The sequence below is a fragment of the Pseudopipra pipra genome, chromosome Z (genome assembly GCF_036250125.1).
Source record: "Pseudopipra pipra isolate bDixPip1 chromosome Z, bDixPip1.hap1, whole genome shotgun sequence".
In the NCBI taxonomy this organism is placed as follows: domain Eukaryota; kingdom Metazoa; phylum Chordata; class Aves; order Passeriformes; family Pipridae; genus Pseudopipra; species Pseudopipra pipra.
This window is the reverse complement of record NC_087581.1, coordinates 65845329-65871871: the sequence shown is the minus strand read 5'-3', so window position 1 is coordinate 65871871 and position 26543 is coordinate 65845329. Positions and strand designations below refer to the sequence as shown.

The 26543-nt window shown below is 47.7% G+C and overlaps 1 protein-coding gene across 2 annotated transcripts; it reads left to right on the top strand.

Moving 5' to 3' along the window:
* The first annotated feature begins 601 nt into the window (after positions 1-601).
* TMOD1 (tropomodulin 1) lies at positions 602-26543 on the top strand. Of its 2 annotated transcripts, XM_064643291.1 has the most exons (10): positions 602-754; positions 10246-10409; positions 12264-12420; positions 15783-15902; positions 18630-18719; positions 19175-19305; positions 20831-20938; positions 22481-22624; positions 23325-23469; positions 25501-26543. In XM_064643291.1, the coding sequence occupies exons 2-10, from the start codon at positions 10290-10292 to the stop codon at positions 25563-25565; spliced, it is 1080 nt and encodes a 359-aa protein (XP_064499361.1). In that variant the 5' UTR covers positions 602-754; positions 10246-10289; the 3' UTR covers positions 25566-26543. The 2 variants fall into 2 exon arrangements, with proteins under 2 accessions (XP_064499361.1, XP_064499362.1); XM_064643292.1 differs by lacking the exon at positions 602-754 and having other exon boundaries at positions 10245-10409.

Below are 26543 nucleotides of genomic sequence, written 5' to 3'. Positions count from 1 at the left end.
AGTAAGACAGGATGAGTAGGTACTTTGATACAGACGGTGTTTGTGGGGAAGTGGCTTTTATAAAGTGCCCATGCTTGCAGCCACAGGTTCCCTGCAGTGCTGGTAGTGGTGTCATCCTGCCAGAGGCCTGAGTGGCTGTGACTTGGTCTGGCTGAGCCTTGAGAGTCCCCTGCGCCCCCTGTCCCAGTGCTGCAGCACTCATCCCGGGAAGGAGTTTTTCCAGGCATAGTCTCAGGGTACTTTACAGTGACCTGGATCCCCATGATGCGTGCACATCTTCTGGGGTTTCCCAAAAGGCGATTTGCCGAGTTGTTTGGCTCCGCACTGTGAGGGAAGTTGCCATGGGACACAAGGCAGGCTCCTTCAGCGTACCTGAATCGTTAAAAAGCAGGAAAGACCCTTTGGAAGCAAACGCTGCTCTTGCTGCCGCCCTCCGCAGCGCCCACGCTGCCCCGGGGATGGACGGTGCGCGTTTGCCACCCCAGGTGCGGGCGGAGGGTGAGGACCAACCCAACGCCGACCCGGGGCGGGGGCTGAGCCGGGAGCAGCTGTTCTCGGCCGGGAGGGGCGGCGGGGCCGGCCCCGCTGAGTGACGGCCGGGCCGGGGCCGCGGCCGGGGCTGGACCCCCGCCCCCGGCAGCGGCGGAGCCGGCGCGGGCAAGGACGCGCCGCCCGGGCTCGGCTCAGCTCAGCTCGGCTCGGCTCGGCTCGGCTCGGCTCGGCTCGGCTCGGCTCGGCTCGGCTCGGCTCACAGGTGCGGTAAGCCTACGGCGGCGTGGTGGGCCCGGCCCGGCGCGACCCATATCTGGGCAGAACGTTTGTCCGGCACCGGGCGGCACCAGCTCGGCACAAATAGCGAGCGCTGCCTCCCTAATTACGCCGGACAGGGGGGACTGCCTGGGTGTTGGGCCTCCCTCCCTCCTTCCCTCCCTCCCTGCCTGCCTCCCTCCATGCGTGCATGTCCGTCTGCCTCTCTCTGCCTGCCTGCCAGCACACTTGCCTGCCTGCCGGGAGCCGTGCCCGGAGTTGGGTGCGCTGCGCCGGGATGCGCGGAGCCGGCGGCGGGAGCTGCGGCAGCCGGAGTCCCCGGGATGAGGGCGGCTGTGTCCCTCGGCAGGAGCAGCCAGAATCTCCGGGATGAGGGTGGCTGTGTCCCTCGGCAGGCAGCCGGAGTCCCCGGGATGAGGGCGGCTGTGTCCCTCGGCAGGCAGCCGGAGTCCCCGGGATGAGGGCGGCTGTGTCCCTCGGCAGGCAGCCGGAGTCCCCGGGATGAGGGCGGCTGTGTCCCTCGGCAGGAGCAGCCGGGAGCCCGCGGCGAGAGGCGTCGGGCTGGGATGGATGGCAGCCGGCAGCGCTCACGCGTGTCCGCGGCAGAGCCCGGCGGGGATCGGGGGTGCTGGAGCGGGGAGGGAAGAGAGGGCCCCGCACCACGCCGAGCGGGTTGCAAAGGGCACTGAGTTCTTTTTTACTGCTGTTGCGTTTGTAGTCCTGGGAGCTCTTCTAGGAAATTATTTTCCAGATAATGGATCAATAGAAATCTGTGCTCCTTTTGTAAGGGAAAAGTAGAAATCAGCAGGAGGAAGACTCCTTGAGTCCTTGTGGTGGATTTTCCATGGCCAGACTTTGTCTGGCTTGAAATAGCCATATTTTCCGTGGCTGTACTTTGTCTGCTTTGATTGAAAGGCGCAGCCTGTCCCAAAGTTAACATTTCTTCACTCTGATGGACACAGCTTCTCTCCCCACTGATGTGCCATCCTGATGTGCTCATCTATCTGCTTCTGCTTTTTAAATGGTCATGGATGGTTTGGTGGACAGAATCCATTGCCCTCTGCCTCCCTTCTAGGCCAGCTGCTCCACCCTTATGTGGAGGTCCTCTCTACTTGTGTTACATCTTTCCGTGGGTATCGGGCCTTGAGCCAGAAGGGTGCTCAGCCACGTGGCTGAAGTTGTTTTTAAGTGTACATAAAATCCCCGCTGGCTGCAACCTGGGGAGAAACATGAAAGCAAGGTTGAAGTGGTGCTTCTCCAGCGTTCTGCCCCATTCAAGCACTGTGCATTTAAGTAGCTCTCCCAGCTGGAGGAGGCATCTTCATTTCTGCAGGCCTTGGAGGATTGTGTGATGGTCTCGCCTCTGTTAAGTGCCTCGTTCAGATTTGTTGCACAGTATACACCACACACTCATTTCTGCTGGAAATCTTTTTTTGCTACGGAATTCTCATTTTGCTATGGTATTCATTGGGCATCAACCTATCCAGGGCTTATTGGCTGCACCAGTGATGGGACATTTTGCTTCCATTCCCTCTGCTTCAGCCACACTAGCAGTGGGGTGGGATCGGGACATGCAGACACAGGTGTGTTACTGCTAACAGCTTGCTGTGCTTTGTGCCTGGCAGTCTGGCATGGCCATTGTCTTTCAAAGGATCCAAGGCACTGCTCAGTACAAGGCATTGCACCCATCGGGTCCCCTGCCAGAGGAACAGGGGTATCCATTTGAGGACTAACAGAAACTCAGGCAAGAAACCCAGGATCCCTTTTCAGAGGAGATTGCGCTGGCTGCAAAGTTTCCAAGTGAAAGGTTCAAGTTACAGAGCAGGAACTGAGTGCTCGGTGTCACTAATGACTTAAGTGTGCCCACGCACTTTTCATAGGGATTAGTAATTAAGCAACTAAGTGCATGCCAGGTGCATGAGAGAACCTCACTCCAAATAGGAGAACACATAACTGTGCTTACAAGCGTGTGCCTTAAAAATATGCAAAGTGGGGGAGATACAGCTGGGATGCTTTGTGCTGGGGCTTTGGCAGGTCTTGGCCTGGTCACCAGACATCCAGGCTATTTGCTGGTGAGAAAGACCTCTTGGTAAAAGCCAGTACTGAGTGGTGTGGCTTGCAGGCTGCAGGAGTGTTGGCAAGAGGAGGGCCAGGAGATACAGACATTTTTTGAATATCAGGTTAGGACCTGGGTGAACTGAGAGGAAGACCCAGGAGAGGGCAAACAGCATGAGACTTTTCTCAGCACCAGTGGATAAAGGGAGAGGTCGCTTTGGTTGAGCACAGGGAGCCTTCCCTAGAGTGTGCATGATGTCAGACAACAAGCTGTTTGCTGTCGAGCTGTCATGTGCAAGGGTGGGAATGTCAGCTCTGGCATGAGGATACCTATAGGAATGATGTGGCATCATCAGTAAGTCTTGTCTGTGGCCTATTGAACTTCATTGCTGCAGGGTTCTGGGTGGTGAGGATGACTCCAAATCACGTCATTTGTTCTGCATGGCTGGCATGTCACTGACAGAGGCAGAAGTTATGGTGTACTTTAATAGATCCAAAATGCCTTCTTCCAGTTGTTTCCCTTCAAATATGAATTTTAGGGTGTCAGGTTTACAGCTGCTGGTTGGGAGATTTTTATCAAACCAGAGGATATCTAGACCTTCCTTCAGAAGTTTGAGTTTCCTGAAGGGCCAGCAGATTCCTTGTTGGATTTGCTGAGGCATGAGCTTTTTTCCAGGAGGCTGAGGCCTCAGTCTTTCTAGTTGATGGCTGGCTTGTCTGAAGCAATGAGAGTGTATGATAAGCTCTGCCTTCTGAATCTGACAAGACAGAGCTTCTCACCATCTGGAATATCCCCTGTCTTTTCTCTGTTCACTCTCCTCATCCAGGGCATGAATGTGCTAGCACTGCCAGCTCTGCCCTGGAAAGACTAAGAGATGAAGATATACCTAATGGGTATTGCTTGCTGAGCAGGGGCCGGGGACATCAACTCTCTTGTATTCTCTGTTTTATTAAGAACTGTTCCAGATGATGCTTGGCTTCTCCACAAGCTGCACAAGGGCTCTCAGTGTGAGAAAGCTGCAAAACAAGGTACTATGATGGTCTCCTGGAGGCTGAGTGACTCACTGTCATGCTGCAGGAGCAAGGAGAATTTCAGTCATGTTGGAACTGGTAGTTGTTTAACTGTTTCAGGGGAAAGGCAACTAAACACTCTTCCCTCCTGTGTTGAATTAGAACCAGAATTCAAACTGATGAGTGCAGAAAACAAGTTTTTGTGAAATGGAGGGGGTCAGCTTTCAGCCCAGTTCCCATCCTGTGTAACCTCCTGGCATTCAGAGGAGGAACCTGGACAGTTGGACATACCTGTGCATTCTTTAGAGATCAAGTCAGAGAAGGTTTGATTGGGAAGGGACCTCTGGAAGTTCCTTGTCCAATGTTCTCCTCTGAGCAGGCCTAGCCCCATAACTAGATCAGTTTCCCCAGGGCCTTGACTAGTTGAGTGTTGTATACCCAAGGATGGAGATTCCACCACCTCTCAGATCCCCATCCAAGGGCTGTACCAATTCTCCATTAAGGAGGCTTCCCCTTGCCTCAGCCTATTTCTGTTGCCCCTTCTGTGCACCTCTAAGGAAAGCCTGATTTTGTCTTTAGAAACCCTTTCCCTTTAGGCAGCACATGACTGACTGACTGCAATTACATCCCCTGCAGCATTCCCCTCTCGATGCTGAAAAAGTCCAGTTCCCTTTGTGTCTCCTCACAGCTTATGTGTTCCAGCCTCCTGCCCATCCTGATGGCTCTGTACTGGACTCTCTGCAGCTTGGGAAGACCTGCCTTCTACTAGGAGACATCAAATTGGATGCAGCATCCAGCTGCAGCCTCAGTGGAGCTAAGCAGAGGGGAATACCCACCTATGTGGATTTCCTGGCTAGACATTTTCTAATGCAGCTTGGACTGCAAATCCAGTGCAGAGTCCATAGGAAGTCTCTTGTAGCTCTAACAAGAGGTTTCAACATCTTGTGCGTTCAAGGTGGTGATGCAGAGCCCCAGCAGGCCAACAACCTGCAGCTTGATGCTGCAGCCTGGATCTGTGTTTATGGCTTGTTAAAAAGATGTTTTCCTCCCTCTCTGAGAAAATGAGATCTGCCTAAAAAAGAATCTACAAAAAAATGTGCAGGAGACCATTCCCTTAAAGGCCTGGCTTTAGATATTTACCTTCCTTTGATTTGTCCAAGCCAAAGACTCGACTTTTAGGGAAAAAAAATATTCATTTGAAATGGGGGTAAACTTCTGAATGCCTGTATCTCAAGTGATCACTTGTAAGGCCACTACTAGGCTCAGGTTATGTCTACCAGAGAAGGGACTGTGGGGTCCAGGTGTGATGTTTGTACTTGTGTGTTAGGAGGAGACCATTCCTGTAGCAGCACAACTGCACTGACATCCCTCATGAGCAGGGTAACTGGTGACAGCAAGAACTCAGTGGCCAAGACTATGATTGTGTACAGCTGTGTTTTGACACTGGGGATGGATCCAGCTCCTCCTCTACTCTGCTCTGATTTCCTACTGGGTTTTGCAAAATTCACATAGATTCATGTTTTTAGTAGAAGCTGATATTCATCTTTTCCTCTCTTGCTACTGGATCTGGCCATAATTTGTTGGTCAGTTCTTGAAACTCCAAGGAACTGGTGATGTTGGGTTGCTCGGTGACTCAAACATCAGGTTGGCTGTGGAGTCAGGTTCTTGCACACCAGCACCCAATTGTGCTGGGGTGCAAGCTCAGGGTTTGAAAGTTGTCCCATGAGCGGCAGAGTCAGCAGAGACTTTTTCATCCTTCATCCCTACTGTGTCTGCCCCAGCTCTACCACATGTTACAGCTACCCCTTCTCCAAGTGGTTCTGGTATCCCTTGCTTTCCCTTAGACCTCCCTGCAAATGCCCCAACTCTTCTTCATTCCTTGACTGTCATCCAAAGGAGAACTCCAGGCTGACAGACCCTTTGCACATGTGCAGCTGGACAATAAATTAGGGTTTGGGTCCTGCATGAGATTTCATTGAGGGTTAGCTAATGGCTTTAAGGTTTCCCAGAGGACTGATAGGCCACATAAAAACACAGTTTTCATTTAGGAACCAGCTGGAGCTGATTTGCTCCTCTCATCTGCACAGCATGAGTCTTGGATCTACACCTGGGTGATTTATTGAGGTCTAAGTGTATGCACAGAAAGTACTTGATTTCTGTTGAGTTTATAGGAAATGGTCACTTGAGCTATGTGTAGTTCCTCAACAAAAAACCAACAAAAAAACAACAAAAAAACCACACCCAACAAAAAACTCTGGCATTTATCTTTAAAGTTATGCTACAAATCAAAGAAAAGAAAAAACAGAAATTACAGCAAGTGCAGAGGGGTTGGTTGACATTGGTTTGTTATTTTTAAATTGCAAAAATAATAGCTCTGAACTTTGACTCACGCTTATACTTAAGCTATTAAAAAAACCCTCATTAATCAAAATCCTCTGTGAGGAATTGTTCTCAAGCCACGAGGTTAATTCCTGCCTCCATTGTTGCTTAAAACCAGTTTTTATCCTGAATAGACTTCTGCGTTCAAACTTGGCAGTTTTTCCAAGAATCGTCAGTATCCAAGTTGGTGACATTTGGCCACCTCTTTATGCCCAAAATAAGCCCCTTGGTCTCTTTTCAAATTTCAGCACACAGAAGAAGTTTTGCAGTAGGTTTGAAAGTTGTCTAAGGCAGGGATGTTAATTTTTTCAGTCATGGCTCTCTCACGGGCCAGAGTACGCAGGGTTCCCATTCTCTGCCTTTTGGTGGTGGTTCAGTAATTATTTCCAGTGTTGTACAGGATGCTTTTCATTTTCGCTTGTTTTCAGCATCCATGTATTTGTTCAGCAGATTTGGACCCTTCAGAAAGAAACTATTCCATCCTCCTCATAATCATAAATGTTGCCTTTGTTTTGTTTTCCTATATTCATTACATGAACAGTCTTCCCTGCAGATGACCTATGTCTTTCTCCCAACCAATTTCATTTTTCTCCTTTAACATTTTTAATGATCATCATGGATTCCCACCTATGTGCTCTTCAGACTTACCAAGTGTTAGTGTTTGAGCTGTCATCTCATGTGTTTGACAAGTACTTTGACCAAGGGGACCTAATATCTTGCTATCTTGGTAGTCTATGTGAATTTTAATGTTTTGAGGTCTTAAAATTGTAATAGTGTTGGTCCTGTACGGTTTCTGTGTATTACTTGTGTATTCTTTTGTGATGCCTCCTTAGCTGATTGAATGAAAAAGTGGCAGGTTTAATGAAAAATAACAAAAAATCAGAGCTGCCATCTTATTTGAGCATTGCAAATAGATTTGACGGAGTTTTGTGGTGAATTATGGTTAACTCTTCCCTGAATGTTTAGCAGTTTGTGGATTTAAAATCTGAACATAACACTGCAGTTGTGCTGGAGGATCTTTTTCATTTGTTTGAGCTCAGCTGGGGGCAGGACCTGTGTTAAGCTGTGCTTGTACCCTAGCACAAGTCAGGGAGAGCTGTTTGTGGCAGTGGTTGTTTGAGTACGCTGTGTAAACTAAAACAGTTGTGCTTAGGCAGAATTTACCTGCTTTCTTATTTTTGGCAGCGCAAAGCCCTCTTGCCATTTACAGCAGATGGGCTCTTTTGCTTTTTCTCCCAGCACTCATTAGCAAGATAGGGCTGGGAGAGGGCTGGGAGGTAGAGATAAGGGAGAGCCAGCGAACATACTGGTCCTGGAGGCTGTGCTGGAGGACACAATGCTGAACAGCTCGTTCAACAGGCAGGGGAGCAGTACAGAATGTCCTGCTGCCGCGGGCAGGGCTAGTGCTCCCGTCAAGCAGCGCTCCTGATGGGCTTTCTGCGGGAGCTGTGCGAGGTGCCAGCACCATCCGCCTGCACCAGCAAGGCTGTGAGGGCACTGTCCCCTCCTGGCAGCTCTGTTCGGGGTAGATGGCAAACGAAATTCTCCCCACGGGGATTTCAGCTGTGTTTCAGCAGGCTCTGCACCTGTCCTGAACCCTCAGGGCCTTTGCTATATGCAGCCCCGGCTTCATATCTCTGCAAGATGCTTTGAAACCTGAAGCGTTTTCCAGAAGTGTTGCCTGTGTGCACTGACATCCGCCGTCTGTCCTGCCTTTCGCCTCTCGGTGCTGACATCTCTGTCCTTCTGGTGCAAGACAACAAGGTCAGCCCCGTGGGGGCTGCGCTCTGGTCCCAGATAAGCCACGCTTGCAGACTACCCTGGATTGCTGGGAAGGGACTGCAGCTGCCTCTGGGAGTAGTTGTGCTCACGTAGCCAAGACAGAGATTGCCATGTGCATGGCAGGTGTAGGTATTTTAAGCCATTACAGGAAATTTAGCAGCCTGGGGTGGATTATTCTCTGCCTTCCTGCCTGCTTGTAGCTCCAGCTCCTTCCACAGCGAAATGGTCAAAACGAAAAATCACACATGAAATGCAGATTAGCTGTGGTTCATGCACTTCAGTCTAAGGTTGCAGTGGCGCAGCACAGCTCCAGATCCAAATCCAGGCTGCTTTTCTAGGGTCTCCAGCATCAGTGTTCATGGGTAACTGCGATAAAGGCTCTGCCCTTCTCTATGCCAGCAGGAAGGGCAGTCTTGCAGGGGACGAGCTGCTGGCTGTGGCTCCTGGGCTGACTGGTGTGTGGTTGCACAACTGCTGCATGCCACTCTCACTGCTCAAGGAGCCTTGCACTGACTGCTGTAGGGCACTGGTAAAGCACAGGCATGTGGGGGTCCCCACTGCCTCATTTAGCCAAACCCCTGGAGTCTCATCACCTGTGCTTCCCCCTTCACCCTCCTGTTGCCCTGGACTCCGGTGCCCACAGGCTGATGGTCACTGCATGGAACAAACCAGCCCAATGAAAAGCTGGGTTTCACCCTCTCAGCTCCCAGCTCTGGGAGCTTCAGGGGCTGTTTCTCTCATCCAGGAGGCACCATCTCCTGATGCTTCACCCCCTAAGTGGCGAGTGGCAGGAATGCAAGTGATGCAGGAATTGCCATCACACCAGTGGGAAACCGAATGTCTGACCAAATGACAGCTCTAAATTTAAGGGCTTGTTGTTGAGCGAGAATATGTGTGTTACTGTGCCCTTTTGTGACCAAGCTAAAGATAATTTTCCTGTCTAGAACAGCAACTGTGTTGCAACTTGCGTAAGGAAACTTCTCCACTAATGAAGAGTGATGATCATAAGAGCATAATCTGTCCTGAGAGGACAAGCAAAGCTTGAGAGATGAGACTTGGAGTAGGGCTCTGATGCTCCACTGAGCTGAAAAGAGCCCATTTATAGAAATTTGAAAGATGTTTGACTCCTTAAAAAATGCAGAGGCCTTACTGTTATTTTAATGTAAATGTCATTCAAGAGAACAGAAAAACTTTGGGAAAAGCAATTTTAAATTATCTAGAGTTCAGTTTTTCTCCACAAAAACTGAGCGGAAAAAATGTAAATGTACAGACAGTACTGTGGAACAGAAGGAGACTGTCAGCAAAAGAGCAGAGTTGGATACACTTTTGTGTGTTGTACCGAGCGTGTTTCTAACCCACCTGCACATATTAAACACAGTGACCTTTGTAGAAGGTCCTCTACAGTCTTTTTGCTTGCATGGGTCCAGTTACACGTGTGTGACTGTGTATGGCATTTTGTATTGGGAGATGTGGGCCAAACTTTTGGGTCAGCAGGGATTATCCACATAGGCCATTCAGTACGTTAGTCACACTTCTCTTCTTGCAGGGTTGGTTTGGAACGTGCAGTAGCAAACAGGTCATCTGCTTAGCCAGCAGCTGTTCAAATGTGTTGTCTCAGGGAAGGTGGGTCACTAAACAGCACGTTTAACTGGCAGCCTCCTGGACATGTGTGGATAATACTTCCTGATCTCCTTGTGGCTTTAAAACACGGGCAGAAGTTCTGTGCACTGTAGCCTCATGGAGGTTTGCAGGGCTCAGAGGTACTCAGTGGTGCTACAAATCTGTTTTCCCATCTGGTGACAATGTTATCTGGAGTGCCAAGTGCAGGGAAGTGTTACTGGGGGCTCGTAAGGACATGAGACCTGCCAACTTCTGGTTTATTGATGATTTCTGGTTTACTGTCCTTCAGGGAAATAAATGCCTAGGACACTTCAGTAACATACAGCACTGCTTGCAGGAAAACATCTCTAACCAGGGCCCTGGTACGAAGTTCTCCCTCTGTGCTGCCCCATAAGTCCATGAACGGGGCAATGAGCTGCCGGCAGTTGTGCCACTCTCATCACCATGGGCTGTTAAGTGCTTGTAGGATATGGGTGGGGAGCCCTGAGCAATCTGGCCTGTCTTAGAAATCAGCTGTGCTTTAAGCATAAATCTTTTGCAGCTCTGGGGTGTTCAGTGTTCCCCAACCAGACAGGCTACAGTGTCATTGTTTCATGTGTTCAGTGTTAATGCTTCTTGTTTTCATTTCAGGTTCTGTTTCAGCATAAAAGTGAGATCCACAAGACTCCTCTAAGATGTCCTACAGAAAGGAGCTAGAAAAATACCGAGACCTGGATGAAGACAAGATCCTTGGAGCTCTGACAGAGGAGGAGCTCAGGAAGTTAGAGAATGAACTGGAAGAGCTGGATCCTGATGTAAGTAACTTTTGAATGAGATTTGCTGGGTGATAAATCTCTGTAGTTGTGGGGGAAGGGGCTGCATTAGTAATCTCTATTTCAGTGAGATCCTTGGCAGATCCTTTGGGATCCTTGGTACTCAGTGCAAGAGTGGAAGAGACTGACTGCAGGTGAGCAGAAGAAATTTTTGCCACTGCAAGCACAGTCTAGATGTGTCTCTGTTTCTGCTTTCCTGCTCTTTCCCCGGTGTGTGTGCTCAGATGTGACGAGCACTGTGATTTGTAGCATACGAGCCAGTGCCGGTGCAGGGCAGTAAACCTGCAGAAAATGGATCTCTGTTTCTGATCAGGGCACCTTGGAGGGAATGCTTTATGGGTTGTTGGGTTTTGGGGTTTTTGTAACAAACTTCAAATGGTCTGTATTTCCTTCCATTTAGGCAGAAAGCCAAATCCCAGAGTTTTGCAAAGTGGGACAATTTATTTTTAGCAACCTCTCAACATCAGCAGGAGCTACATATATGCAAACATGGGGTCTGCTGGTGCCAAGCTGGTGAAAGGTTTTTGGAGGCAGCATTGTCCCATGGCCCTAGCAGGGGATGCGCAGAGCCAACTGGCAGGCCTCTGGGTTATGGCAATGTTACATGATGAGTTTGGGCACTGCCAAGTGAGAAATTGTTCCTGTAACATGCAGTTAGTGTTTCTGGAGTAAATGATGAGAGGCGTAGATTGCATCATCAGTATTTTTAATTGCAACATAGGAAAGTATTTAAGAGGTGGCAAGCTAGCTCCCAGGATTAAGTGTCTGGGCTGATGGGCTGCCTCAGTTCCAGCTGCCTCAGCGGACACAGAGGCAGGCAGCATTCTGTGAAAGATGCAGAAGGGTAAAATAATTGTGGATGTCTATCAGTACAGGTGTAGTCTGAGTGCAGAAGTTTAAGCTTGAAGATCGCATGGTTACCTCTCACAGCATGAAGCCTGAGGAAGCAAGCTGTTTCCTATTCCTCCCTGCTTGGGCATTCACACAGTTCTCCTCTGTTGCCCTCCAAGGCTGCCTGGGTCTAATTGCCTCTCGTTAGTAATTTTCCTTCCCAGGCTTGTCTTTGAAACAGATTTAAATTGTAATGAACTACTTTTATCAGGCGGGCATGGAAAAATCAGTGCGTTGTTCAACATCACCTTGAATGTCTTAAAAAGTAAATGTTGACTTCTATCCAGTAAAGCTTTAAAGAACATGCTTAGTGTCAAATCTGGGAATAGTCTTACTGCATTAAGGCTGCTCTATATTTAAATATAAGCAGGTGTTTACGTGCCGTATGTGTCAGGCACAAAGCAACTTCCCGTGGTGGTTAATGTGACTGAATAACAAGGAAGCAGCTTGAAAACAGGCTGAGGTTCACAGGGGTCTTGTTCTGCAACCGAGTGACCTTCTCTGTGAGACCCTGCCTGCAGTTTTTGAGGGATCATGAAAGGCAGAGGGGACCACTATGACTCTCTGGTCTGCTCTGTGAGAGACCATGCGATTTCACTGAACTGATTCTTGTTGGGACACATGGGGCGTGTGGGCACTTGAACAGACTCATATAGGGGGGAGAAGATGGCTGAGAGCCTCCAGAGGAAAGGGCTGGAGCTGCAGTTGCAGAGAACATCTACTTGGCAGCATTTGAAACTGGAGCAGGGAAGGAGCATCACATGTCTTGGATGATGTGGGAATAAGTGGGGCTCGATGGAGATAACCTTTCACACAAGGAGAAGCAAATTATCCAGCAACGTGGAAGAAAGGCAGTGCAATGAGGGAAGTGGAGAGGGGAGAGTGTTTGATGGATGGGGATCATGGGCTGCAGAGATAACCTGTGTTTCTCCCCTTCATGTCTAGAACGCATTGCTGCCGGCAGGGCTCCGGCAGCGGGATCAGACACAAAAGCCACCAACTGGCCCATTCAAAAGGGAGGAACTCATGGCCCACCTAGAAAAGCAGGCAAAGGACATTAAAGACAGAGAAGACTTGGTTCCTTTCACGGGTGAAAAGAGAGGTATGGTCATCCTGTGCACCATGCTGGGTGCATCATGATGAAGGCACAGTGGGTGCACAGGAGAAGGGTTGTGTCTAACCTGCATTGCTAAAACTTCATTTTGACACCACTGCTGTCTAACCCCTGATAAACTGGGGTGTGCTCAAGAGGTCTCTGTGCCTGCTGATTTGGATACTACCTGATATATTGTTAAGTACTGGACAGAAGGCTGTACCACTGTGCAGCCTCATTCTGTCCCCACGCCACTGCAGCTGTATCAGGCTCTGGAGAAGACATCCTCTTCTATCCTTTCATATTCTATCTCCTCCTCTGGCCTGTCCTCCTGTGAGCTCCACATGCTGTGCTCCATGTTGCACTGTTTCCTTTCACACTCCATCCCAACACTCTGAGCTTCTCATCATACAGAAACTCCACAGCTGTGATGAGTCCCAACTGTTTCTTTCTAACCTCCATCACCTCTTGACAACTGCAGCTTTACTTCCCAATCTCCTGCAGGTCACATGTTTGTGTCTTCCTGCACCGTACCCTACAGCAGCTGCTGCACTCCTGCTCTGCATGACCCTGAGGCCTGTGAGCAAGGTTGCCTCTTCTCTTTCCTCTGCTTCTGGCATCTTTTCCTGTTCTCCTCGTACACGACCCATTATGCAAATAGCTTCCCTGTTCCCATTAGCACTCTGAATATCATCTGACATGGGACATGGGCTGGTCAATCCTTGCCTCTGGGTTTGAGAAGCTTCTCAGCATCTCTCTTCTGCTGTTGTGTCTCCCTCTGTACCATGGTCCCTCTGCAGCAGATGATCTGGTTGGGCACTGTTCACATGAATGGTTGCCCTGTGTCAAAAAAAGAAGTGCACGAAAATGTAGGCATATTGAGGAGGTTTTCCAACTGAGGTCTTTCTCAAAGGGGTCTCCTTACAGACTCATATGGTTCTCTTAGGAAGAGCTTGTGTTAAATCTGTTCATTTAATAAAACCTGAGGTGGTATTTTTAGACAAAAAAAAAAAAAAAAAAAGAGGAGAAAAGAAAAAAAGAGTACTCCTTGAGAAAAAGAAATTAAAAGAATAAATTGAGTGCAATCAGGAAGACTAATTTGGTAATTTCAGACATGCCCTAGCCCAGCAGGTAGAAGCAGTGCTTTGCAGGGGACAGAGGTATTTCAGGCATCTCGAGTCTTCAGCTTCTGGTCTGAACTCCTTATGCTTCAGCCTGATGTGATCTCAAATGCATTAACCATATTTTCACTTGTAACATGCTGTTGAGAGGAAGACACTACTTACATTGACTGTGAGCCAGAGATGGTAAATTACATATTCACAGCTGTGACAGAGCTGTAAATAAATCACCACATTTGGAGGGTGATTTACTAGTTTGTCCATGGGAAGTGCTCTCCCTGGCCGTGCTGCTGGACAGAGTAGGAGTTGGGCTGTTCATGCATGCTGTATTATGACATAAAACACTGTGTCTACATTCACCATTTCATTTAAAGTTCAATCTCATAACAAAGCATGGCTGAGGCACAAAACTTTCTGAAAGTTAGGAATTAACTATCAGTTAATTAAAATTAACTTAGAATTAAACCACAGAAATTTTGTTGACACTGAAGTGAGGAAAGGAGTTACTGCATGACAGCAGAATTAAATTTGCCCTGTTTCTCCTGTTCCCTGCTGATGTTGCACAGACCAGATAGTATGTGCAGTCTCCCAAGCCATGCATCCTGTGGGATAGGGGTTCCAGATCTCCACACCAAGCCAGAGCAGACATTTTGCTGCTGAGTACCCAGAAGATGCCTGGCTCTGCAGGCACACATGACGCTCTGCCTATTTTTGTGAGAGCAGCTGTGTCCCAGGAGGCAGATTCCTGCCCTCTCTGTCAGGGTGGCAAAGCACAGGCAGGAGGTGAGCTGTTGTGCAAAAGGCTGCTTATGGCAGCCCCCATTTCATACTGGGGAGCCCGAGGTGCTGGTGCTTCTTCCTTGAGGCTAAATTTAGCCCCTTCTCTTTCTGCACATGTCTGAGCAGCAGGATCTTTGTTCTCCCCTTTGGTGCTGCTGACTCTGGTTTCAGAGAGGGGACAAAAATAGTCCTGGCTGGCATGCCAGGCCAAGCATTTTGCACTTGCTATCTCTGAAGTGATCCTGGACTATTTTAGGGGAGGGGACTGCTCCAAAATGCTCTGAGAGCCCTCCTCCTTCTACTCAAATCTCAGCAGCACTGGTTCACCCAACAGGCTGCTCTCTACTGTGGTGTGTTAAAACACCACAAGCCTCTCTTTTTATTTTTGGGCAGTCACAGGTGGGTGAAATCTCAGACCTGACCCGTTCCATCTCTGTGAAGGGATCCGCTGCCCTTTAGTGGTGTGAGCTGGGAGCAGCCATGCAGTGCCACCAACCCTGTCCACTGCCCCATGCCTGGGATGCAGCCAGCTCCAGCAGAGAAAGGGTCGTGGCTAGTCTGGTGATCACCATGGGAAATGGGACTGGGGAGTGCCAGGGAGCCCACTGTATTCAGAGCTGGGCTGGAGCTGCACCACTCACCACACAGCCTCTTGTCCTTCTGGGCACCCCGCTTAGGAAAAGGCCATGAGCAAGCAGCTGAGATGGCAACTTTGTGTTACCAACAGGACCTGTTGATTTGCACCTTTGCATTGCAGGGAAAAGGTCTGTTCCTTGGCCTTTTGCTGTCCTGGGAGATAAAGCACAGAGGTCTCCATCTGGCATGCCCTTTGCAGCAAGGTTGAGCTAAATCAGCTGCCCCAAGCCTGCTCCTCCTTGCATGCCATGTGTTCACTGAACTACCATCTCTGCCTGCTACCAGACCCTCCACCACCTCCTTTCCACCCTCTTTTGACTAATGTGCCATCTGCCCTACCAACATGCACTTGGAGTTAGCAGCAGGAACTATCTCGGTGGCAGGACTGATCCCACACAGTGTCGGGTCTGGGCCACTGGCCTCCCTTTGTCCATGTGAGAGCTGGCAAACCTTCACCCCTTTCATGCAGCCTTCAAAGAACTGAAATCCTGCAGGGCCCTGCTGTGTGTGGCTTTGGGTGCTGTGCTGTGAACAGCCATGATCCTGTACAAAAGTACTACGGGGCTTCTGTAGATAGACACAGCCTGCTGCAGTGGTAAAAGGGTCCAGCTCTACAGCTGGAGGTGTCTGCAGGTGCCTCCTGGCCCACGTCACAGCAGGACTCAGACCAAGCCGGGAAGGGATTCAGTGTATTCTCTTACTTTTGTCTAGGTCCTTGTGCCCCTTCTGTCCTTTCCACTGTTCTAATCTCACACCATGGAAATGTGCCTGCACAGCTAGCTGCAAAATAGGTGCTGTAACTATACTGAGAGTGACCTCACTTTGCATTTATAGGAAAAGTTTGGATTCCCAAGCAGAAGCCAATGGATCCTGTTTTGGAAAGTGTGACTCTAGAGCCGGAACTGGAGGAAGCCCTTGCTAATGCCTCTGATGCAGAGCTCTGTGACATTGCTGGTAAAATAGTTTCAAAATAATTGTGGGTTCAAGTAGTTCAACCACTAGGGGTTTTTTTATTGGTTCTTTTGTGGGAAAGGAGCTATTGTATTTTTTGCTGTTTATCTGAATGCTGTCAGTTCTGACAGAACTTATTTCTTTGTTAAAAAGAGTTACTCTCAGCCCATGTGATTTAATCAGGAGCATGGACCAAAGCTAAGGAGGGAGAAGAATTTATCAAGGGAACAGTGTGTGCTGTTTGATATCTTCTTCTGTCTCTGCCACTCACTATCCTTTCAAGAGCAATTGCTTTTTTCAAACCAAACCTTAGGAAACAGTCAAGCTGATGCAGTGAGAATGTGGATATCCTGTGGGACCTATTAATGGAACTGTCAGGTCAGAGAAGTCTTTCACTGGACACTCAGGGCTGCTGTTTGTTAAAGAGCTTTTTCAACACATTTTTAAAGCTATGCATTTCTTGTGATTTGTGCAGTCAGTCAGTCAAATGTCAATATTTTTCTCTTGCTGAAGCCCATAGCATGGACTTAGCTCTGTGACTGGGATAGGACATGCCTCGACCAAAAGAGCATATGGACACCCTATGGTGTTTTACGGAGCTCACATGTGCCCTGCTGCTCTAGCAGTCAATGAACATTTCAAGGGCACTGGCTTCTTTCTTCTTCTACTTTTGTCTTTTTCAGACTTCCATACTCCCTAGAAGTCTGTAAGAAAGTCTGTAGAATAAGTACACCAACTAGACACCTACATCATAATACCATATTTTGGCTTAGAAATGTGTTTCTACATTAAGGCTTCCAACATATGCACCCTGGCCAAGTATTGCATCTCTGGATTTTGCTTTTTTACTATTATCCTAGAGTCCTATAAAGCCCTGTCTTATAAAATCCGCCTTTCTCCAATTGTGCAGCAATTAGTTTTCCAGGGAAATGCTGTTCAGGGCAGCTTGTTCTGCAATTGCTGCCACTTGAAGTGGCAGCAGAAGAACCAATGTGATACAAGCTGTCCTGAAATCTCAATATTGACAGTGACAGCCTTGCTCCTGCCTGTTTAGCAGGGCTCATTTCGCAGGAGCTCGTTTTGCTCCTGCCTGTTTAGCAGGGATCATTGTCAGCTGTGATGTATTGGATCCCTTCCTTGGCAGGGCCAGGGTGGCTCCCAAGTAGTCCTGGCTCCCTTACCTTTGGTCAGCTGAGAGAGACAGAAATGGGATGTCTTCGTTCTGCTTGAGTTTCTCTGGAGAATACACAGTAAGCACCAGACTTTGAAACAGCAGGTCCCTTTTGTCTACCAGCACAAATTCTAGCCCTCAAAGCCTCTGAGTGGTCATAACAGCAGATCTTGCCTCTCTCTACAGTCTAGATACTCATGCTCCTGGCTGATGGAGAGATTTCATTGCCCAAATAAGCTGTGTTTTGGGGGCTGTGCATGTCCCCAAGATGCTGAGCCTGCAAATTACTTTTCTAAGCTGTGTTGCACCCCTGAAAATTTCATCTGTGGGAACACAACAGAGAAAAGGGCCAGCTAAAATACAAACAAGCAAACTCAAAGTGCCCAATCTCATTCAGACCTTCAAATGGAGACTTCTTGGCTCTGTGAGATCCAGTTAGGGATGTGCTGTGGCCGTGGGGAAGTCCATTGACACGCTTTGCTGCCGGGTGTCCTGCCTGTGCAACCCAGACCTGGAGTCACGATGAGCTGTCACCATAACAGGTGTTATTCATGTATTGGGCTTCAAGGATGGCCTTGTCCTGCAACTTCCAGCACTTCTTGGCCAAATCAATGAGATAATGGTGACAGAGTAGTGCCAATCAAGCCTAAGAGGAGCAGCTCATGGGAAAGCAAAGTGCCTTCATAGTGGCATACTTGAATTTTAGGGAGAAATTTATTATTTTGACCACTGTGTCTGTCAGAGGTCAAGATTTGTTCAAGATGTGTTTGTTTTAACACGTATTCTTGTGTCTGCATTTTTCTTTAGAAAATCATATAGCTATTAAAAAAAAAAATTGTTGGTTAAAAGGTCAGTTTATTTTCAAACTTGGTCTTTCTGTGAGTAGCAGACTTTTGGGTTATTACAGTGTTTGAGTTTTGTTCACACCATCACTCTCTACATTTCAACCAAGCCAGCAGAGCTTTAGCTTCTCACAACATCAACTTCTAAGAGTACAAAGATCAACACCATGACCCCAGGCTTGTTTTTGGGTGAAAACATGATGTGCTTTGCCACACTTCAGGTGACAGTCACCTCACATGTTGCTGCCTTGGCGTCAGTCTGGTTCTGTGTGGGGCACAGCCTGTTTCACAGACTGGACTGGTGTAGTGTGTGGCACATGCCTGGCTAAGCAAGGGGGACAAGAATATGCAGGCTCCTGCTGGACTGGGCCCTTGGATTAAAGCCTATCACATTTTTTTGAGTGTTGTACTGTCTTCTCACTATTTTTGTGTGTTACCAATCAGGTAGGCTGCTGGGAGGCCTTGACTGTTTGTCTGTTTGTTGTCCATAAGGTGATGCTCCTCTTCTCCTATGAATCATGCTACATTGGAATAAACAAGGGAGCACACTTGAGCCCTGTTGTGTATTTATGACAGCCGGAGGACCTTTGCATGTTGTTCCAAGCTTGTGCGGGGAAGGGTAGTACGCTACAGACTCCCATCCCAGACAGCATCTATGTGTCTTTTCTGGGCTTTGGAGCCTGCAATAAGTCATGTTCTCCTTTTTTTTTTTCATAGCCATCCTTGGCATGCACACCTTGATGAGTAACCAGCAGTACTATGAGGCACTGGGGAGCAGCACCATCGTGAACAAAGAAGGGCTCAACAGTAAGTGATTTAGAGTGTTAGCAGGCTGCAGTAGTTGGCTTTGATGCTGCTAGCAGAGGCAAAGTGGGAATTATTTTTAGGCTGAAGGTTAGAGCCATGAATGTCAGAGCAGCCTGTGATTGCTGGGGCCACCTCTGGTGCATCCTTGCCTTGTGAGAGCCAGCATGGTCTCAGCCACGTCCCTGGTGCCATTTGGGAGCTGGCACAGCCCAGGGAACAGCCCCATAGAAGCAGTGTGTCTTCTGTCACCCAGATTTGGACCTTGAAAGCACATAGCAGCAGGCACTGGCTGTCCTGTGCTGGTTCCCCCCACTGGAGGGGCCTCTCATCTCATGTCGGTTTGTCAGGTCATTCTTCCATCTTCTCTGATTCTGGAAGAGGAGAAACACATCCAAAGGAGAGATACTGCTGCTCAGGGTGCTTTTGCTTTCATATGTGTTGCTTTTCACTTGCAGGTGTGATTAAGCCCACACAGTACAAACCAGTTCCTGATGAGGAACCAAACTCAACAGATGTGGAGGAAACTCTGAAACGAATACAAAGCAATGATCCTGATCTTGAGGAAGTCAACCTTAACAATATTATGGTATTTCCTCCTTTCTACCCTTCTCCCTTAATAACAGGCTGGAACATCTGATATGCAGAAGGCAGAGACCAAGCCTGTTTTGCTGCACAGTTTGTACCATAACACTGAGTGTAGCCTGACAAGAAACACCAGTGCTTCCCATCCCTGTGGGCAACAGGGATTGTTACCTGGGACAAAGGCACGGGGTTGGTAGCAAAAGGACTCCTTTAAGTGCCTGGAAGAATGGAGCTGTGTTGAGGGAAATCTGGGGAGACACATCTCCAGGCTATCTGGCTAAAGGCATTGTAGATTTCTTTGATGATTCAGTCAGGCATATTTGATGGAGGGGCTGTTATGTATGTTATAAAATGGGGGGGGGGAAAGTCTTCACAATCCTGACACTTGCCATGAAAATATGAAGAAACCTCCCTTCTTGCAGGTGGTCCTGTCCATCTCCCACCCATCCCTTCTGTGGAGCTCTCTTACTTCTCGTAGAAAGCAAATCAGGACTTAGTACCATTTCTTATATTGCCTTTGGGACACATACACATACTGAAAAATATAATTTCTGTTCCATGGGGCCTGTTGAATGATGGCATAGCCAAACAGCAAGAACATGGTTAACTGCATGTGCACATTAAAGACATTTTTGCTATACTACCTGCACCTTTCTATAACAAAAATATTTTTACTTTCATGTATTTGATTCTGGCTAGTGACCCTGCCCCTTGAGGACACAAGGCTGAGGGTCTGGCAGGCAGGCAGGGACTATTTTTGTGTGTTGAACTCATGACTTTGGGACATGGTCCGGAGAACTGAGGAGTGACAGTGGAGATTGTAAGCTGCTGGGTTCTGTGTTATAGTGATTCCACATGGTGGGATCCAAATGGTGTGGCAAGAAGTCCAAGGTGAGGATACCACTTACAATGTTAGTTGAAAATTTGTACATTTGAAAAGGGTAGCTGAAGTGCTTGATAAGTGAAAAATACTAATTTTGAAGGAACACAGAATAAGCAGCATGGATTTTTTTTTTCTCTGCTGAGACCTAGCATGGCAAATGTTAGCCTGAAACATGCTGTATAAGCAGTCAGAGGTGTCTGGTTTGTGTTACAAGGAGATCCTTTCAGACCTTTCTAGATCAGGCCCTGTAGGTGGAACTTTTCAAGACATGAATGTTACTCAGTGCTGTCACTGTATTAGGAAGCACAGGAGCATTACTGTGTAGGCTCATAGACCTTGGTTACCTCCCCACAACACCTGTGTTCCTACATAGCTGATTTTCTGGGCAATTAAATCAAACAGCAGAGACGTGGCTTCAAATCAAGGCAATGAGCTCTTAGCAGAGCACGACACAGGATGAAGGCATTGCCATGCTCCTCAGACCACGCTGATTGTAGCAAGAGAGCTTATCAACCCCTTCCTGAATTACTTCAGTGCATTTGGTGATTTGACCTTGATGAGAAATTAGAAGTATCTTTTAAATGTATTGCGTGTTCCTTCATACAGATGATGGCCTAACACAGGCTGTCTGCATTTCTCTTCACAGAATATTCCCATCCCGACTTTAAAGGCTTTTGCGGAAGCGCTGAAGAACAACACGTATGTGAAGAAGTTCAGTATAGTTGGGACACGGAGCAACGATCCTGTTGCTTTTGTGAGTACTGTGGGCTCATCATCTTAGTGTTGTGACAGGAGCTGTCCTCAGGCAAGGTGTTTTTGGAGTTACTGACTGACTGACTGGTTCTGCACCTTATGTCACGTTTGGCACGTTCCACACCTCTGGCGTTTGGTGCAGGTGCTTCAGTTTCAGGAGCACTGGTGAAAGTCAGCAACTGACAGGCATTGGTCCCTTCACTTCATTTTTCAGCTACAGAGATTTCAGGGCGCAGTCCTTTAATCCCATTCAGTCTCATATTTGTCCTCAAGGATCTCCCAGAAAAGGAGCATGAGACAAGAACTGACTCCCTAGTGGCATTTTCTAAAAGCAGTTTGTCTCTGTCTCTCTCTGGAGGTTTCTTTCTGTTGTGTGTGCACACAGCTGTGTGCTGCTGTGTGCACAGCTGTTCCTCCCCTTGCACACGTCTGCTCCAGCTCTCTTTCTCATATTCCTTTGTGCAGGTTTGTGCAGAAGGAGGACTCTCATGTGTGGCCTCTGTAGTTGATAATGGGTCTTTCTGGCTGCTGTGCATGATCCTACATATCAGTAGGCATGCAGAGAGGTGCTGAGTGTTCTGCCTGGCCCTCATGCTACCTTCCAGGCTGCATCTTTGCATACTTCTCCAGCACCGTGGCAGCTAATTTTTGCTCTTATTCACCCAGGTCACCCCTACCTACCTCCACACACACTTGTGCACACCAGTTTCCTGTTAGAAAAAAGCCTTTTTGGAGGGTGAGTACTGCCCTCACATTATTTCAGGCACTCTAGACTGAGGAGGAAGCCTGTGCAGGCAGCTCTGGTGCTATCTGAGGGCTCGAGGGGCACTGTACAGGGCTAGGGGAGCTGTGGGGCCGAGTGCTGTGGGTGCAGGTCAGCCCTGCCACTTGGGCATCACCTTCTGTTCCTTCTCTTTCATGCCATAGATGAATCTTCCCATACAGTTTGTAAGAAATGAGATCATCTGATCAGGTCAGGGGGGTTGGGAGTGTTCCAGCCCACTTCTGGTCTTACCCTCTGAGGGAAGCAAAAGTCATTAATATGGTTGTGCTGCCACCTGGGAGGACACCTTGGATGTGGAGAACCCCTTGTTCAAGATAGACACTCCTCTCTCTGCCTGCTGTAATGGGGAGCATCTCAACCCCATGCAGTGCAGGCACGGACCCAACCAGAACGGAGGCAGGGCAATGCTGGCCAGCATCCCTGTCATCACTGTGCTGACTTTAGAAGAGGGACACATGAGGGTGTCACGGGGCAGCTGCTGGTGGGGACTGTCACCTTTTGGGGTAGCCCTACGGGTTTGTCTATATGAGGTTTTGCTGTGGCCTCCAGCATGCTCATGTTCAAGAATCCCCCTGCAGCAGTGGGGAAGCCTCTTCACTCTGCACAGAGCAATTCCATCTGGCGGCAGTGAAACTGCTCAGCACGCAGGACCCTCCTGGAGCCCTCCTGGAGGTGAGGGGAGCTGAACCCCTGCTGCCCTGGAGTGCTCTGCCTCTGCCTGTCTGACTGCCCGTTCTTCCTGCCCACCTCTGCCCACAGGCCCTGGCAGAAATGCTGAAGGTCAATAACACGCTGAAGAGCCTGAATGTGGAATCTAACTTCATTTCTGGGTCAGGTATCCTGGCTATTGTCGAGGCGCTCCAGGGCAACACGTCGCTGGTAGAGCTGCGCATTGACAACCAGGTAAAGCAAGTGACAGCTCTGGGCAAGAGAACGTGTCCTGGCTGAGGGAACTCAGTGGCTGGTCAGGGCAGAGGCTGGCAGCTCTCAGCCCCCTGTTTCTACTGCAGTTCCTGGGTGGTATCTGCTACTACACGCAGTATTTAACAAAGGCTGCAGCGGTCCAAGCAGCTTCCCATGTTCCTGGTGCTGCCCTGGAGAACGGTGATGTTCCTGTCCAATATCATGCCTTGCACTGAGCTCTTGCAGAGGCTTAAATAACAATGTCTATTTAGTAAAACTGAAATTTTTCCTAAAATGCAACGGAAAGAGAAGGAGACCTGTAGGGTGTGCAGATGCTGTGGCAAGTTTAGCTCCCTGAGAAACCCAGAGGTTGAAGCAGCTGAGCTATGTGGAGCTCAGGGACAGGTGATTGGGAGTTCAAAATCCTAGTTTCTCCAGACATCCCTTAGCTGTTAATCTGTCCAAGAAATAAAGTCTTTGGGCAAACGGCCTTGTGGGAATGTCTGCTGGAGGAGTTGGAGCCACTGAGCTGTACCAGAAACAGGCCAGTTGTTTGTTTTACTAGCTCCAAGCCAGAAATGTCAAATGAACCAACAGGTCCAGAGAAGGAGGGAAGAGGTGGATGGACATGACAGATCTAAGTGCTCCCTCTGAATCACCCTCTGACTGGCTTGATTTTTTTGTTTTCTATTTTCAAAAGAGCCAGCCCTTGGGCAACAAAGTAGAAATGGAAATCGCAAATATGTTGGAAAAAAACACCTCCCTGCTGAAGTTTGGGTACCATTTCACTCAGCAAGGTCCCCGGCTTCGTGCCTCCAATGCTATGATGAATAACAACGACCTAGGTGAGTCAGGCTGACTGCCAGCCAGGAAGTATGGGAAGGTCTTATGGGCAATTTCTGGTGGGATTAGGGCAGAACTGCTCACATGAAAGCTCTGGTAGATACCTATGAATTAGAATCCACCTCTTGAAGGGCCTGATGATGCTTTGGCCTTCAAGGAGGGAGGCAGCCTTCACCAACCGGTTCTTCAATGCAGCTGCTGTCAGCCAGGCAATGGGTTGTGCTCCAAACTTGGAGACACTGAGCAGCTAAAACTCCAAGAAGAGGTAGCGTTTTTTGCAGTGACGGTGGGTGTTGTTGGAAAGGAGCGAGAGCTGCTGATGTGGTTTGGTACAGCTTGTGCTACAGCATATGGCACACGGGTTATGAGCTGCTAGCGCTTGCGATGCCTGCCAACTGCTTGTCTTCCTCCAGCTTCATTCCCACTTTAACAAGGAGATGAAAAGTAGCAGAGTTGAACTTGGACGGCAGTAGGATTTGGCCCATCCCCTTCAGTGAAACAAGCTGGAACTGTTTCTAGGGAGATGTGGGAAGCCACGTGGCTTTGAGTTATCTTTATACTCTCAATGAAGTGATCAGAAGTGCTTGTGAAGCAAAATGTGGGCAAGTCCACAAACTGCCATTTCAGCCAAAGCTTGTGGCAGAGGCTTTCCATTGCTTGGCTACAGGCTGCTGTGGAGCTCCGGGGATCAGGCCAGCAGAGCAGTACTGAATGCAGCTAACACACCCATCACGCTGTACTCAGTGGCTGTCATATTGGGGCAGATGATAAATATGTGGTGTTTTAAGCAGAAATAATAAAACTAAACCTTGTGTCAGCCGGTCCTGTGCTCCTAGGAAGCACAGCCAAGCGGAGGTATGTGCCAGTTCTTCAGGGATCACACAAAATAGCCCGTCTTACGGTTCACTGTGTATTTATTCTGCCTGTGGCTGCATTCCTGGTCACTAGAGAGCTGCATTGGCAAAGGCTTGCTATTTCCCGTCCTTTGGAACAGAGCAAGATTCTGAATGACTCTGCGGCACCCGGCATTCAAAGTAATCAGCTGAAAGATTTAAATCTAATATTTTAATTGTTCCTGCTGTTAAGGAGATGAATTCACAACTTGCCTTCCGTGTTAACAACTGTGCATTTTGCCTCTTTGACCATTAAGAACTGCATCTTTTGTCTGATTTGGTTCTTGTTTGCAGCTCATATTCGTTGGTCTGATGGTCTCTGGCAATAGCATCTCAGCTCTACACATGGACAATGTATAAGTACAGGAGAACTTTATTTTCCTCCCTGTCAGCAATAGCTCTCTCCTTGTGCTCCATTCCAATACTCTTGCTTATCATCAGCTGATGCTACCAGAATGTGGTTTTGGTCCCATAGCTTCTGTTCTCTAAGATGTTCTGTATGAACCAACTATGAAGGCTTTTACATTCATCCTCATGAGCTAACTTCTGCATCTTCTTTGTAATTTTTTTTTTGTTTTTCTTTGCACACATTTCTTGAAAAGTCGTGAGTGTAGCTGTCAGAGGTGTGAACCAGCTTTAAGACTAGATATGAGATTGCTTTGACCGTGTTAACCATGACCAGAGGACTGGAGCCTAAAAGCTTAGGATTAGAAATGAAATTTTTTTATTATTATTTTTTTTTAATTTTGAAAAGGCGATTGAGAAAAACTAGCAAAGGAAAAACTGTGGCATCCACCTCCTGCTGTTTCTACATCAGTTAGCATCAGATGATGCATTGGCCAAAGTCCAGTTACATAGACAAACTGTGAAATACAACTGACTGTAGAATAAGGGAGGTAAGGCTAAAAGTAGCTTCTGACCTTAAAAACTCATAGGGAGAGAAACCTCATCTTACCTTCCTTGATTTTAAACTATGTAAGGCTGTGCCTGCTGCTTAAAGCAGGAATTCAGAAGCTGAATATCCTGTTTCTTTCCTATCGGAAAGTACATCTCTCAGCTCCTTTCCACAGCAGTCAAGTCAAGCCTGCCATCCACATTTTACCATTGCCATGACTGACTCCTCTTTCTTTTCTTTTTCAGTGAGGAAGAGAAGACTTGCAGAGTTGAATGGGCCTATTTTTCCCAAGTGCAGAACTGGAGTGTAGTTCCTGGCTATGGAGGTCATTCCCGGTGATCTGTGCTACACTGTGGAAATCTAAAGGCAATAAGTGCCTTGACAGAGTATTTGTGGTGCCTCGGTTCTGTTTTATGCACTAACAGTTTAAATTAACTAGCGGCTATAGTTTTTATGAAGATTTTATCCACTAGGACTGGTGATGTTTTCTGTAGAGTTGGAAACTATTCGAGCCAATAATAACCTGTCAGTTTTATGCAATCTCAGTTTAGAGCACATCCCAGTGTAAAAGTGACTTTAACCTGGGACTTAATTTTATATAAACTTCCTGCACGGTGTTTCATAAAGTTAGGATGTGGTATGCATGAGTGAAAGATACAATTGTTTCACACAAATTATAGAAGTATTAAAAAAATACTTTATTTTTTTCCAAGTTGATCTCAAGTAACTATAGAGGAGCAACTGTTTAACAAGCACTTCTACCATCTGGAAACATGGCTAATTTCAAGAATTGTGAACTACCATTTTTTACCGACATTTGCTGAATCATTTAATTGGAGATGCTGTTTCAAATGCATCCCTGTGTTTCTTTGAAAAAAACCTGATCTCCACTCCTGGCATAAATGGAACTTAAGGCCACCAATTATAAAACAGAGTCTCAAAAATCAAGTGGTTTAGGACAGGTCAATATCCTTCAATGCACATCTGAAGAAAACAGTTACTTTTAGAGATGTGATACAAATTCTAACCCCACAGAGATGGCCAAACTAATCAGCAAATGAGAGCCTTCTCTTTTAATTCCCACTCCTTTCAGTTTCCTTATGTTAAAAGCATTTGTCCAGATATTCACTGGAAACAAGTCAAATTCTCTCTTTGCTGTTTTGTCTAGATGACCATGTCCATTAATTAAATTCTGTTCTGCTAGGAATTGTTTCTTTTTACTGCTGTCCCTTATGTCCACATAAATGCAAGAATAAATGTTGTGCCCTAGAAAGGCTGTGAAGTGAAA